Consider the following 14,622-nt stretch of genomic DNA (forward strand, 5'->3'; position numbering starts at 1 on the left):
ATGAGGACCTCTCCTTGCATTTGAAAATTCTTTCAAGCATTAATTGATATCGACTATTGAATTGTGATCACACAAATTCACTTTACTCATTTTTTTACACATTATTCATTTACTTAATGGTGCCATTTTTTTTAAGTTAGTTGCTAAAACATTTCTATAAATATATTTTTGAAAATTATTACAAGTAAATTGCTATGTCATTCCAAGTTTGCAAATTAAATGAATATGTATGTACTCAGTACTCCAAGTTTGTGAAGAAAAGGTGGCTGGAGAATGGACAACCTTAAAAGGAGGATAATCTAAAATTGACAAGAAAAGTGGCTTTTCAAAAGTCACGGTCCCAAAATTTGTGATATTGCATTGCAGGGATAACGGTGCCAAAGTCACTTTTTCCTATTTGCCATTAAAAAAATAATCACTTTTTCCTAAGCTGCCACACTATACAAAATAGGATACATATCTTCAAAACCTATCTATTTCATTTTCATGAATGCTTTGGCAACCAAACAATAGGTCTTAATTCGATAGTTTCATGTGATTCGTGAGGCTAACAAAGTTGCTAACACAAAATTTGGTCTATGTTGTGAGTTTAAACGTGATTTTTGCATTGAAATATATTGTTTAACTCATGTATCCAAACAAACAAATTTACAAAATCAATTAATTTAAAAACTCATGTATAAACGTAGCATGTGTTTGGTTTCAATTCTCTCCGCAACAATCGTGTGTCTATCAAGGGATTTCACGCGAAAATGAGAAGAAAATGTGCGTCTAGCATTTCCTCACCGCGATTCCAAACATCCTCGTATGAAATGTAAATTAAGTTTCACCTTAAATAAAAAGTAAATGTAAGATTACATATAAGTGAAAAGACATTATCCACCCGAGTGGTTTAGACTTGTGGAAAGTCAAACAATGCAAATATACCACATTATTTTGGATCTAGATTGATTGAGTGCATTCAAAAACTATGACTGCATGCAGTCCATATCCGGACCGTCTGATTGAGATCAGACAGTTTAAATTTAATGTCAAAATTTGTACTATTTTGAAAAACTAAAACAGCATCAAAATCAATGCTATCCAATTTTGATCAAACCGCTAGAAACTTTTGACTGCAACCTGATTACGTGGCTAATTAATGACCACATAAGATCCAATTCCCATTATTTTGTATCCATGAGGCCATGACAATGTCAACAACAATGTCATATAGTAAATTGATAAGACATTCCGACAATTTTCTATTCATGTGGCAAAAGTAAAATGAAGAAAAAAACCCCAAAATGTCTCAACTACTCCCAAAATTTGGAAGATATTAGTGATGGTAATAGGTTCTTCACTGCAGCCAGGTATAGTGATATGCTTTCCAGCTCAAAAAGAGATTATAGCTAACGACGCATAATAAGTAATTATCATATTCATCTAAGATTAAGAAGCATCGTCACTAGGCACTGTTGGTGTTTTTCAAACCCGCAAGAGAGCCCAAGTGGGAACCATTTTCAATTGTTAAGTTCTTCATCTAAAAAATTATTGGACAATCATACTAAATGACTGATTTTTTATATACTATAGTATAGCTGTGAAGTAATGTTGGTACTACTGTGGATAAAATAACAACAATATAAATAATAGATGTCTTAATCACATTTAATTAAATAGTATGCTTTAAAAAGTATATTATTATTGCCTAATAAAGTGTAATATTATCACATGACAAGATAAAATTTGTCAAGAAGATAAATCTAATTGAACAATTCATTACAAAAGAAAATGCTACAATAACAAATGTCTGTGGAATACTCGTTAACTATATTAGTAAGAAAATTTTATTTTAAAATTTATGTATTCAGTATTTTAAAAATGTAAAATGTTACATTTTTAGTATTAATTTTATCTTAAATTTTTTTAATATACTTAATAAGTATTTCGGAAGTACTTGTTAGACCCATTAAAAAAGAGAAGCTTTTGAAAGACTCTCTAACATGACCAATTGATAAATGTGGTATGGACAAATGCCTTGTCACGATTTTGCTATAGTATAGTGATAGTGTTTGGTGAACAATTAAATTTCTTTAAAATATACGCAACATTATTATGTGAATAAATAAAGAACAAAAGGGACAACTTACATAAAATAAATAAAGAATATGGGAGGTTTGAAAAGGAACTCCAACTAAAATGGAAGTAATAATAAGTGGGCCCATTATTGGGCCTAACCCATAGCACCAAGCCCATCATCTCTAACCTAGGTGACATGAAACAAACAATGACGTCATATTAATGGTGACGTGTGTTGAAACAGAGAAACAAAAACAAAGCAAGAGAATGTGCTAGAAACAAAGAAAGAACTATATTCATATTCAATTTTTCATGGTCCAATTCTTCCTCATTTCATCGTCTTCATTGGTTCTTTCAGATTCCTTCTTCTGAATTTTGTGATTAAAACCAAAACAAAAGAGAGAGAAACTATCAAATGAAATTGATACATTAGAAAGAAAAAAAAGAAAATGGACGGTGAGATGATGATGATGGAAACGGAGACATCTAGCTCCGGTCAAAACGACGCCGTTCGTGATTTACTCACATTGGCTCGTCAACTTATCAATCAAGGAAAACCTTCTCAGGCTCTTCAAGCGGTAATTAATCTTTTTTCTTCTTTTTCTATATAAAAAGGTTCAATTTTTATTTATTTTTTATATCAAGATTTCTATCAAATAACTTGTTAAGAATAATTTGGAACCATTTTGCATGATGGGTTGGTACTATTTTCGGATTCACATTTTCAATTTGTAGTATAGTGTTAGGTTGGTGCAAAATTTTAGACTATGCTTGGGGTTTCATGTGTAAAAAAATATAATTTGTATTTGTTAGTTTGTTTATTTATTATATCAAGCATTTGGGGGATTTGAAATTTGTTACTAGGATGTCTCAATTTTCTTGTGGTTTGAAGTTGCTTGAAAATCTTTCTTTAGGGTAAAATGAAGTAATGAACTGTTGCTGGTAACTTTACTTAACTAATCTTTTGTGCCCTTAGCCGGTTGCCCTCTTCGCCCTATCTCAGATACAGCCCTAACCTTAGCTTATAAAGTTTTATGAAAGTTTTAAAAGTTCTCAAATTTGTTGGTGTTTGAAGGAATTTAAATGTACTTTTCCCTTGCTGCCTCCTCATGTTCTTTTGATGTTCATCTCCCCAAACTTACTTGAAATTATCAAATTAGCATTGCCTTAATGTTACTCAAATGAGTTTTTTTAACAGTAAAGAAAAAGATTTTTACCTCATCAAAATGGGGTTTTCATTTGAGTATATGGATTGTTTGTTTAATAAGTGGCTCTTGGTAGGTTTGTCACCATAGATTTTACAAAATGTTATTTGAACATCGATTTGGAACAACAAATTCGACTTTTGAAATGGTCAGCGTAGATCACATTCATGGTTTACTCAATTCCATGAGTGGTTAAATGGGTATATCAAGATTGGATAACTCATTAACCATGATTTTGAACATTATTAACCACGATGTCAAGTGTTCCAATTTACATGTAGATTTAATCACTTGAAAATCAAGATTAATCACATTTAAGTTTGTGGTTAATAAAGTTTAGTAGGTGTTAATGTGTTGTGATATCTGATATATCTCCTAACCAAATCTAATATTTCATTGACCACATGTGACATGTGTAAACCGCTTTAATCATTTTAAAAGTTATTGAATTTCGTGGTCCCAAATTGATGTTCAAATAAATTTTACTTTAAGAGGTCCTAATTTTCACCCACATTATGCCATTATTCCAAAATGCAATGATCAGCTTTGGGACATGTCATAGTTTTATCTGTCATTCTGATTTTCTCCAGAACCTACATAGTAAAAAGCAATTCTTGAATTAGCTATTTAGCATTCCATCCGTAGAGGACATTGTATGTTCTAATGTGTGAAACTGATAGGAACTAACTTCAGATTAAGGGTGTAAAGATTGTATTTTTATTGAATGTATAGAAAGATGTAATTCCATGGATATTCGAGAGTTCTAGACGCTCTTATTTGTTTCTTATAACTATCTTGGCCTAATAATACTCCGTCGGTTTCTTTTTACTTTCCACTTTTGTAGAAAAATTGTGTTCGCATTTACTTGGTAATTTTCAAAGTTCAGTGCAATATTAAATATTGTTTTGGCAATAATACCCTTCAGTATTTATTGCAGACAGATAAATAGGTGAAATGAGATAATAAATAGTTTTCTTTGTATATGTAAATAACCCTAAAACAACCGAAAAGGAATGGAGGGAGTAACAAACCTATCTGAACATAAAGCATGGTTGTATAAAAGGAGAATAATATAGTAAATACTTGCCCAACGAGAAAAGCTAGGCAGAAACTTAGATGGTTTAGTTTGTATGTTGCACTAACAATTGAAGTGAGAAATTCTTTGTGGTGGGCTTGCAGCTGATATTTGCTTATAATTGAAACAGGTGGTTGTAGCAGTGAGGAATAAAGGTGGAGATGAAGCTGTATTTCAGTCCTTGAGTCGTGCTCGCGAGCTGTATAGAAGTAGACTTCAACAGAATTCCGCGGTTGATCAGCTGGCTTCGTTGTTTGCCGAGTGTGCCATTGCTGAAGTTCAGCCGGCAATGATTGAACCATCTGCGACTAACATTACCAACCCATCAGTTACCCCAGATGCTAATGGAACATCCATACTTGCAGAAAGTGGCAGGATGCAAGTAGTATTAGATGCAGTTTCTGATGGAAGCAGCTTCATCTGTTTGAAATGTGGCGGCCTTGTCAGTATTCAGCGCAAAGACGAGCACTATGCATACTGGTGTTGTTGATCGCAGTGCTTGGATATAAGGTTTCATATTTGCTAGGGTGAGGCTTATGTTTTTCCATGCATCTACAAGATGAAGTGATTATCACCTTATATGGTTCTTGGAAAAGCCATAACGTGGTCATAGTGGAGTTAATTATCAAACTTGGTTAGTCTTCTTCGAGGACTCCAATGCTGTAAACCATAGTGATTTAGTTACACAAATACAGAAAAGTCCATGTTGACTCTAATGTTGCTATTAGATTGTTTCATTATGAGTTGATATGTTTTAATATAACTAATATACTTTACCAATGGTTTTTTTGCTTGAGATTTTGATGCGAAATGGTGGGAGTAGAGAAATTTTTGTTTTATACTTCATTTTAACAAATATCTGTTTTAGTGTTTGTTTGGATTGGTTTGATTGAGTTTGCAAAAATAATGGTGGTACTGTGATTTTGTAAAGCTCTAAAGTGTAAGTTTGGGTAAAATCACGATGATTATGCCAATTGCATTGGCATTCCAATACTTACATGCAAAGCAATGAGAGGGTCTGATAAGGGCGGAAACATTGGTTCATTGTCGTAGCATAATGAACTTCAAAGAAAATTGCTCTTCTGGCCTCCCGCATAAACTTCAAAGAAAATACGATCCAAAAGTTTAAATATGGAGAATAAGCTTAATTAGTCTAACTTTGAGTTTAAATGTAAAATAATGTAACTGAACACTGCTTTCTGGTCCTGGCCTATATAAGTGCTTTTTGGATGACATGATTCAAAACTTAGCGATTTTGGGGGACATGGGAGCAATGCAGGGGCTAGAAGAACAGTTTTCAACTTCAAATAGGTGGTTTAGATATTTCTTGTTCAATATTGGCAATTTGGTAGCATGGGAACTCTTGTAGAGTGTATAATACTAGTAGTACATATTAGGAATTTCCAAGATTTCATTATCCTGCTATTACACATCTACAATGGCAAAAACAAAAGGTTTCTTACTCAAACTTGATTTCATTCCAGTGTCTTGGATTTAATGGCAAGATAATTTGAGATGAAAATTTGTTTATTACTCCAGCCAACATTGAACTTACAACTTAGAAAGGTTAATAAAAGATCCATGCACTTGCACATACAGAATACAATGCATGATTGTATGTGATATCCGTTCAACGTAGTTTTCTGATTACTTTAAAATTTAAGATTCAAGATTCATTTGATGAGGGCTCAGATAGGAACCAGTAATCACTAATCAGGCAAAGAAAAACACAACTGATTAATAAAGTGCAGATAGTGTTATTCAACATCCTTTTACAACACTTTCACAACCACAAAAAAAACCTTTTACAACAAAATCCTTATAGAGACTACAATCCTTCGCAAAATACTAACTAATGTTCATTTACACACAAGGTCACACTATGTTACAGGAATGCTACAATATTTTTATCCACAAAAATCAATGATTGAATCAAACAAAGTAAGACCATAAAAACTTCAAAGTAAGGAAAATAGACCCTTAACACATTTCAAATACTTGACAAAAAATACAGTATTTTCCTTTTGATCCTTCTAGTGTTGGTATGGACAAACAATTTTCCTAGATAATATGTCTGGAAATGTGTCTACCAATGCCTCCAAGCAAGCAACTATCTTCCATGCTCAATTATTTCACAACTGTCGGCAACATTTCAACACACCTCACAAGATGCTCCGTATGCTGTGACTACCGAAACATTTCCAAGATGTGGAGAGTATTAACCGAGACTGACCGGGGTATATACTGTTAGTAACCATTATATCACACTGCAGCTAGAAACAAGGAACGTCAGAATGTTAGTAAGCATTTATATCACACTGCAGAAACAAGGAGTATGGCGCAAGACTTTGCTTGAAGTTGTTTAACTAAAAAAGGGTTATTACCTGAATCTAGTTATATGTTCTTTCTAATGTCTTCTGTCTAGGACCATTCTTGTAGGTAAAATAGTTAAAACTGAGCTACGGCAAATGGCTGATCACACTAACAATCAAAATGACTTAATTTGAGGCAAAGTCTGTGAACGTGGCCTTGATCTCATGATTGTCTCGTCACTGTGTCGAATTCGTTCAGAAAGTTTCCAAGGTTTCTGCCACTTCCATTTGAATTGTATTAGCCACTGATGATGGCTTCTTTTCCATCTCCATAGCTTGCCAGAAGCTTGTCCTGCAATTGCTAGTTTTTTCATCGACAATTGCCCAATAGGTACCATCTGCATTGATTGCAAATATCAGTCTTAGACCAATGAAAAGACATACCAATTAATATAAGGGAGAATATATTACCCTTCTAGTTTGATCTATAAATGCTGCTGATTCCCTCACTTGGCCATTTGCAATGCCTGGTGTATATTTGCGCTGTTTCGGTGCTGGCACAGAATCCGGAGATAAAGGTTCCGCTATGTCTTCGGCACAGTGTTTCAATGAATTTGGAGAATTTACCTATTGAAATCAGGTGAAGGTTAATTAACTACTGACAATAAAAGAAATATAACAGTAATTTTATTTTCAAATTTTTGGTTTATTTTCTTTTGAATCTTATGCAGGCAAGATCTTACTGAAGCCGGCTTGGCCAATGCATTTGCAACATCTTGCTCTCTCACTTTTAGTTCCTTCTCAACTTCCTTTCTCTTGATTTCGCTTTGCCGTAATAGACCTACAAGTTCCCTGATTTGATCTTTCATTTCTCTTAACTCCATGTCCTTCTCCCACATTTGACACCTGTAGTTAACACCTCATACGTCAAATTTAACAGTAAATAATATATCACTTATAAAAATAAAAAGGAGTGTATACAATAATTTAACACGATTAATAGTCATCCGTTCCATTACTTTTATAGTGATCAGGAAAACAATGGTTTATTGAATCGGATATGCAAATTAAAACATTCAAATTTTGGCCACTTAGACTAATGCACATTTATCTTGTCCGGAGAAAAAGACCAAGAGAAATTTTTTTACCTAGTGTCTGCAAGAGAATTGAACATATATTGAAGCAAAATTTTGGCTTCTCCCATTGAGCGCAACTGGTTCCAGTGTCCACGGTTAGTGAAGGCCCGTTCTCGTTCTTCTGCCTCAGATAGTTGAGAAGCCATTGCCACAAGTGAATTAGATGATATGCTCAGCATGTTCTCCAGTGAAGCTATTCTGGCCATTCTTGCATTTAGCGACATGGAGAATGCTCTGAGAAATGTTAAAAGCAATCAGAAAGCCAATATTTTCAAAAAGTGAAGAGATAAGCATTTAGAACAATTTTATTTATATAATGCAGACCTAGCAAATCCGTTCTTCCCTTTTGGGGGACTGAGACCATTGGCAGCAAGCTCGTTTACTTGTCTCAGCATTGCTAATTCCTCTGCAAGAGCAGCCCGCCTGAAGATTGTGCCGAAGCGTTAAAATTTACAATACACTTAAATCAATAAAAAAAAACATAAATTAGGAAAATGTGGTGCATACACTTGGCTCTGCTTCTCATACTCAAAACGAACTTCATGCTCTTTTACCATGACTTCTAGCTCGTGATCAAGCCAACGCTGCAAGGACTTCTCATTGCTCTAAAGAATAAACTCAATAAGTCACTTAAATGATATTATGGATAATCCAGAAAGTCATAGAACAAGAACGAAAGTTTGTTACCTGTTTATTTGTTCCACTCCCGTTCAGTGTAACTACAAGATAAAATACAATTAGAATATTAAAAAACGCGAGATTTAATGCACTGAAACCCTCATGATGTATTCACTAAAAGACGGTTTCCAGAACCTAAAGCGTTTTAAAAAAGATCACCCCTCTATAAAGACTATAACCCGATTTTCCCATGCACAACAGGGCATACCAATTACTAAAATAAGTACCTTCTGTCTCCTTAGCTTAAAAAGCGCGAAAGTATTATTATCCACTAAACAAGTCATACCTGATGTGTCTCGGTTGGAAGATTTACGAGCTTCTAACAATTCCTTTAACTTCTTGGTGGCCATTGCAGCTTCCTCAGTTTTTCTCTGAAGGACCTGAAGAAATATTCAGTTATTTATAATAATTTACAATGACAATTATCAGCCATAACCAAAAAATAACATTGATGCCAGTTGTTTCTCTAAGCCTTTCATTCTTTTTCTAACATTAGATGTAACATGTAAGACAAAATATTAAGTAGAATAAGGTTACCATCCATAAACATTAGAATACTCACCATTTTCTGGCGCTGATTTAGAGCTTGCAGCTTATGCCTTTCAAACTCGTTCCTTCTTCCTTCTTTCTTTAACTGTTTATCAAACATATAGTTAATACAAGGACAAAGGGCGTATATGGAGGGAAGTCAAGTTAATAATGTGTGGAAGTGTTCAACCAGTCGTGATCAGTTATCACACCGGCAATCTTCTAATATCTCTTCAAATTAAGTTTTTTGAAAGCTTAGGAGCACAACATATCATTTAAGTTCAAGCTAAAAGTATTGATTCATGTTTACTTTTACATAAAGAAATGTTTAACTAATAATGAAGCAATTGTTTCAGTATTGGAAGAAAATTAATTGGTGAATTTTCATCGCCATAAAATAAAGCCAGGAGCATCATGAACCAATGAAATGAAAAACAATAAACAAAAATGAGGATTCTTGACATACTTGCAACAACTCTTTCTCTCTAGAGGCCTTCCACTGTCGAAACTGTTCAGCCTCTTGTTTTATTTTTTGTTGCAATTGAACCTGGCAACAGTATTCAATTTCGAATAAGAACAAGTATGTTAATTATTAAGTGATGTTAACCGTGGATTTAAAAAGGTACAACAATCAACCTTTTGAGCTTTTATAGATTGTATTTCATCTTGCAGGCGCTTTGCTGCATCATCACTTTTTTGCTTTTGCTTTAGAAGCTGAACCTGGCTATCCTGTTTCTTCTTCATATCCACAATCTAGCATTCATATATTTTGAAAAGCTTTTAGTAATTAAGAATTGACCTATTTCGAGCGAAGTAAAAGAAAGAACAAACGGAAATGAAAAACACTATCTCACCTGGGCTTCAAGTGCTTTTAATTTTTGTGCATAGATATCCTCTGATTTGTGTGTTTGTCCATCAGTACCGGCAGCAAGATTTTCAACTTCAGCCAAAAGACGATCCCTATCTTGCTGCAACACAAATGAGGTGTATATATTAATATGAATTTTTCTAGGAGACAAATAACTTTGCAGAACTTCTGTCGTACCTGAACAGTTCTCTTCTCATCCTCAAGTTCCATGATCTTCCTTCCAAAGTGCTGCTTGAATGCTTCTGCATCCGATACTCCAAAGAGCTTCATCTCCGACTGTACGGACATCAATCCCAATACATATGTGAACAAAATGAGAGAAGAAAACCACTAGACTATTAACCATTACAAAGAAACATAAATGTCTTGCAGTAAGGTTAAACAAATAATGGTTGACACGTAACATGTCATGAATGTATTCGATTATACATGTGCATTAAACCAACCTCTTTCTGCTCCAAGCGTTTATTCAATTCGTGTAACTCTCTATCCATACTATTTTGCAGCAGTGTATGCTCCCACTCTTTTTCCACTTCTTCAATTTCTCTCGAATCCCCTGCTAAAATTGGTATTTGTAACATGAATCATAGTTTTAAGAATCATACTTAATAATAAGATCATGAAAACCAGGTCAAAGAAAAGTCTTACCTGTTGCTTCAGTCATAGGATAATCAGAGGCTGTGAAAGGTAAGCTTCTTTTAAGCCCATCAGCCTTTGTATTGCACAAGCTACCATCCTAAAATATGAAGGTTTTACATCCAAACACCAAAATAAGACTAAAGCACATATCTAGGCATTGAAAATTTGAGAAAAAATTAATTCAGCCAAAGAAGATTATTAACAGACGAATGAGTGGCTTACATAGGCATCCTTATCACTTTGTACTGCAACAGAACCTCTACTACGATATTCGTGGAGTTCGCGGCAAAGATCCTCATTAGCTGCTTCAAGCCAAGAAATTCTTTCCTTGAGGACCTACGTAACCAGTCATATAAAAGGGTTATATGTTACTCATACAGATATAACCATATGGATATATGGAATTGATGTGAATCAAATTGTTTTAGAAGTTCTGTAAATAGAGGTCCAACTACATTCAAAGTTAGGATGCTATTTCTAAAATCACAAAAGGCGCATTGATTGATTTTCAACTGTGTATCATAATCACTTACTTATTATAGGAAAATATTAAAAGTAATGAAGACTTGCAAAACAAAAACTAAGTACCTGAACCTCCTCGGAAGAGCCACCGGAACGAGTACAAAGTTCTGCTTGCAAATACTCTAGTTGTTGTCGCATTTTAAGCATCTCACTGGACATCGGATCTCTATTGACCTATGGAAGAATAATCAAAACGTAGAGAGCATCAATGTCTATAATACACAGGCCACCAATTAACTAAATTTTGTCGAATGAAAGGAAACATAAAATTTATGCCGATACTCACGACAGGCTTATTTTGGATATTGCGTGCACGATTTGCATACTTCAAAGTGTTAAGGGTTTCCTCGGCATTAATATCAGCAGGACTTATGCAGGCTGGAACAAAAATGTTTTTTAATGTTACACAAATTTATAAATTCAAAAAATTGTCTAATATGCAACTTGTCTAGGAATGAAACCAACCTATCATAACAGTTCTGCTGTTACCACCAAGTGAATCCTGCAAATTCATTTAACTTTTTATAAATACAAAGATTGAAAAAAATAAAAGTCTTCATTATAAGTTTTCATGATAAGGAGTATTTTTCAACATCGTGCTATGGATATGAAATCAAACCTGCAAAAGCCTGGTAAGTTTACTATCCCTATAAGGAACATGAACGCCTTCTTTTCTCTTTTTTTCATCACCGAGTGCACTAATCACATTGCCAAGTGCTAGTAAGCCTTTGTTAATGTGAATTCCTGTTTGAAAGAAAAAATATATTAAGGAATACATCACAATCAATATAATATTTAAAACGTGCAAGTGAGAAATGCCACCACCTAACCTTCCTTAAAACGCAAACCATCAGATCCTGTTCTTTTAGCTCGTTCTGATCCAGCAAGATCTACTAAGTGCAACTTGGCACAAAGATACTCTTCATTCATGGTATCATTTAAACCGTTCTCATTAGGGCTGGTGGGCTTCCGCATCTGCTCTAATGTGATGGTGAAGATGGCATGTGAACGACTGGATTGGTTATTCATATTTGTACTCCCAGTTGCTCTACTCAACGATCCTTGTTCTAGGCAAGCAGACATTTCCTTTAGTGTTGCAACACTGACTTCAGTAGACCCTGCTAGGGTAATGACGCCATTTGAAGCCTCGCGAATTTGTATTGGCGGTTTACCAGGAATAGTCACTTTCCCTGTATGTCCATTTGTAGTATCTGATTTGTTCATAGAAGATGGGTCCAGCAAATCTCTTACTTCTTCTTTAAGAATCTTTTAACAATTAAAATTTGTTGTTAGATACTTAATCTTCTAAACAACTTCATAAAAAAATAAAAACTTATTAGTTTTACATAGTTATCAACGGACCTCAATAAAGGAAACATGCAGCTGAAATTCAATCTGATGCTTTAAGGTCTCAATTTTACTAAACAATGCACTCATAACTTGGGGTACTATTCCGGTTTGATAATAATCTTTAGAGCCAGTGCCCATTGTGTATGTTTTCCCGGAACCTGTCTGCAATATAGTGAAAAATGTCATGTGCTGAAAAGAAATAAGTGTAGTAGCATGTAGCTTATAATCCCTTCAGCTGTAAGCCTGTATCTGTACCTGACCGTATGCGAGAACAGTGGCATTATATCCTTGGAACAAACCACCAACAAGGGAAGCAACACATTCATCAAACATGGCAGATGAGGGTGAACCATTGCTCCCATAAACATGATCAAATGTAAATGAATGCGCACCAATTTGTACCTGTGTAATAGTAACAATTAGCATATGATTCCACCCAAATTTTTCAGGTACTTAATAATACTATTATGAGAAGCTATTTCAGAGGGAAGAAAACTTTTTCGAAGGGAAATGAGTTTAATGGATACCATTTATTTACCAATCACTTGGCATACAAGATTTTTCTGATTTGTAAACATTCCCATAAAAATTCATAAATCATTTCAATTTCATTTGAAATGACTTTTTCTTTCCCAGTTCTTATGTTGAAGCATTCCAAACATTTCATTCATATGTGCTCTCAAGCCAACAATTACTCAAACCAACCCAACCAAAATTATAATGAATTTAAGTTCCGTTTAAATTGACTTATTTGAGTTTATCTACTAACTTAAGTACTTGTTAGCTATGAAGCACGAACACAAACATGGACACCAGACACAACACAGACGCCACACGTTGACACCGATAATATTTTGGAAAAAATGACATAATTCAATGTAATCATGTGTCTGTGTAACGCATGTTCAACACCCGGACACACCTGTTTTCAGCTTATTTTCATAAGCTCTCAAGGATAGCTTATGAAAACAGCTCATAACTTATACGAAAACAAATTGACTTTATTTCATGTTTTGTTATAAAAATAGCTTATACATAACCACTTATGATAAGCAATTATGCTATAAGCACTTAATTAAGCTGATTATCCAAACATGGCCTCAAAACATCCCAATCAAAATGACCAAAAAAACAATATCCCAATCAAGTAAACATCATGAAACAATATCAATCTTCTTCAATTACACAAGCAATTTTGGATCCAGATCTCCACTAGATTCACCAATCAAAATCTCTCCACCATGACCAAAAAAGCAATGCAAAAATGAAAAGTGAAATTCCATATCAGAATAAACATTGTTGAAGATGATAGTAAAAATGCACCTGAGGTTTCCCTGAAACAACAGTTACACAATCTTTACAACCTTGAAGCTTCTCATCATTGATTAATGGTCGAACATGAACCGCAACTTTAACACAACAATCTTCCCCAGCTTCCATCACCAAGCAAAAACACAAAAACCACAAACAACAATTGAAACAAACAAAACAAAACAAAACAATGTGAGTGACAGAGAGAATCAGTTAGCAGCACAGTGGTTGTTGTTTTTTCTCATTGTGTACGATGAGACAACAAAGTTTGTTGGTGTTGCAGTAACTAACTGTAAGAGAGTAGATGATATGATATAGTTGGAGGAGAGAGAAAAGAAAAAGGGTAGTTTTGGAAATATGTATTTGAAGTAACTAACTGTGAGGACAACAACAACCATTATCATATTTTCTTTGCATTCACTGTAATGTACTTTTCCAGACGGTTGCGTGCTCTTACTCTTTTATCACTACCTTTCCTAAATTGCCCCTTCCAGTAGTCTTGTTTTTTCTCTCATAATAAAGATAGATCCTTTGAGAAAAAGAAACCCGCGGTAATTAATATTCTTTATTTTCATTTTAAATTTAATTTTAAATTTAAAAAATTGTTAAGCAACTAAAATTTCACTATTCACAGCTCGACTTTTAGTCTCGCATATATATGATGTCTTTTACTCGTAAGTTGATATGGTTCTTGGTCCCACATAAACATGGGGTTAATAGTTCGATTCGTTATTATGTGTGTAGAGAAAATTCGGTTGGAAGTGGAGAATTCACCGTGTGTGTCGCACAGGTTTCTTGACGGAGATTAATCATTACTAACGGTGACGAAAATTTCGTACTAATAATAGCATGGTAACCCAAAAATAAAGAATTGTTTTGATTTGTACCAAAAAATTGTTTTGATTGTTAATAAATGGTTAATAGCTATGCAGTGATG

At 34.1% G+C, this 14,622-nt stretch overlaps 2 protein-coding genes across 5 annotated transcripts; one reads left to right on the plus strand and one right to left on the minus strand.

Moving 5' to 3' along the window:
- The first annotated feature begins 2,282 nt into the window (after positions 1-2,282).
- Positions 2,283-5,137, plus strand: LOC123897591. The gene is made up of 2 exons (XM_045948299.1): positions 2,283-2,639; positions 4,472-5,137. The coding sequence occupies exons 1-2, from the start codon at positions 2,511-2,513 to the stop codon at positions 4,829-4,831; spliced, it is 489 nt and encodes a 162-aa protein (XP_045804255.1). The 5' UTR covers positions 2,283-2,510; the 3' UTR covers positions 4,832-5,137.
- Positions 5,138-6,047: 910 nt separating this feature from the next.
- On the minus strand, positions 6,048-14,218 carry LOC123897601 (kinesin-like protein KIN-4A). Of its 4 annotated transcripts, none has more exons than XM_045948331.1 (25): positions 13,698-14,218; positions 12,630-12,776; positions 12,387-12,536; positions 11,855-12,290; positions 11,644-11,768; positions 11,490-11,526; positions 11,311-11,402; positions 11,091-11,198; positions 10,725-10,838; positions 10,512-10,599; positions 10,310-10,419; positions 10,041-10,139; positions 9,850-9,963; positions 9,632-9,748; positions 9,462-9,542; positions 9,030-9,101; positions 8,754-8,847; positions 8,477-8,508; positions 8,297-8,394; positions 8,114-8,212; positions 7,802-8,023; positions 7,397-7,559; positions 7,125-7,280; positions 6,726-7,051; positions 6,048-6,614 (listed from the first exon to the last, which is right to left on the minus strand). In XM_045948331.1, the coding sequence occupies exons 1-24, from the start codon at positions 13,812-13,814 to the stop codon at positions 6,830-6,832; spliced, it is 3,093 nt and encodes a 1,030-aa protein (XP_045804287.1). In that variant the 5' UTR covers positions 13,815-14,218; the 3' UTR covers positions 6,048-6,614; positions 6,726-6,829. The 4 variants fall into 4 exon arrangements, with proteins under 4 accessions (XP_045804287.1, XP_045804275.1, XP_045804282.1 ...); XM_045948319.1 differs by having other exon boundaries at positions 10,310-10,422; positions 13,698-14,209; XM_045948326.1 differs by having other exon boundaries at positions 6,048-6,608; positions 13,698-14,172.
- Positions 14,219-14,622: the final 404 nt, after the last annotated feature.

Source organism: Trifolium pratense, linkage group LG1 (genome assembly GCF_020283565.1).
Source record: "Trifolium pratense cultivar HEN17-A07 linkage group LG1, ARS_RC_1.1, whole genome shotgun sequence".
Lineage (NCBI taxonomy): Eukaryota > Viridiplantae > Streptophyta > Magnoliopsida > Fabales > Fabaceae > Trifolium > Trifolium pratense.

Coding starts and splice junctions, on each gene's coding strand:
- LOC123897591 (XM_045948299.1), top strand. CDS start 2,511: ATGGACGGTGAGATGATGATGATGGAAACGGAGACATCTAGCTCCGGT. Junction 2,640..4,471: donor CTTCTCAGGCTCTTCAAGCG/GTAATTAATCTT, acceptor TAATTGAAACAG/GTGGTTGTAGCAGTGAGGAA.
- LOC123897601 (XM_045948319.1), bottom strand. CDS start 13,814: ATGGAAGCTGGGGAAGATTGTTGTGTTAAAGTTGCGGTTCATGTTCGA. Junction 10,839..11,090: donor GCTCTTCCGAGGAGGTTCAG/GTACTTAGTTTT, acceptor CTGGTTACGTAG/GTCCTCAAGGAAAGAATTTC. Junction 10,423..10,511: donor TCCTATGACTGAAGCAACAG/GTAAGACTTTTC, acceptor TACCAATTTTAG/CAGGGGATTCGAGAGAAATT.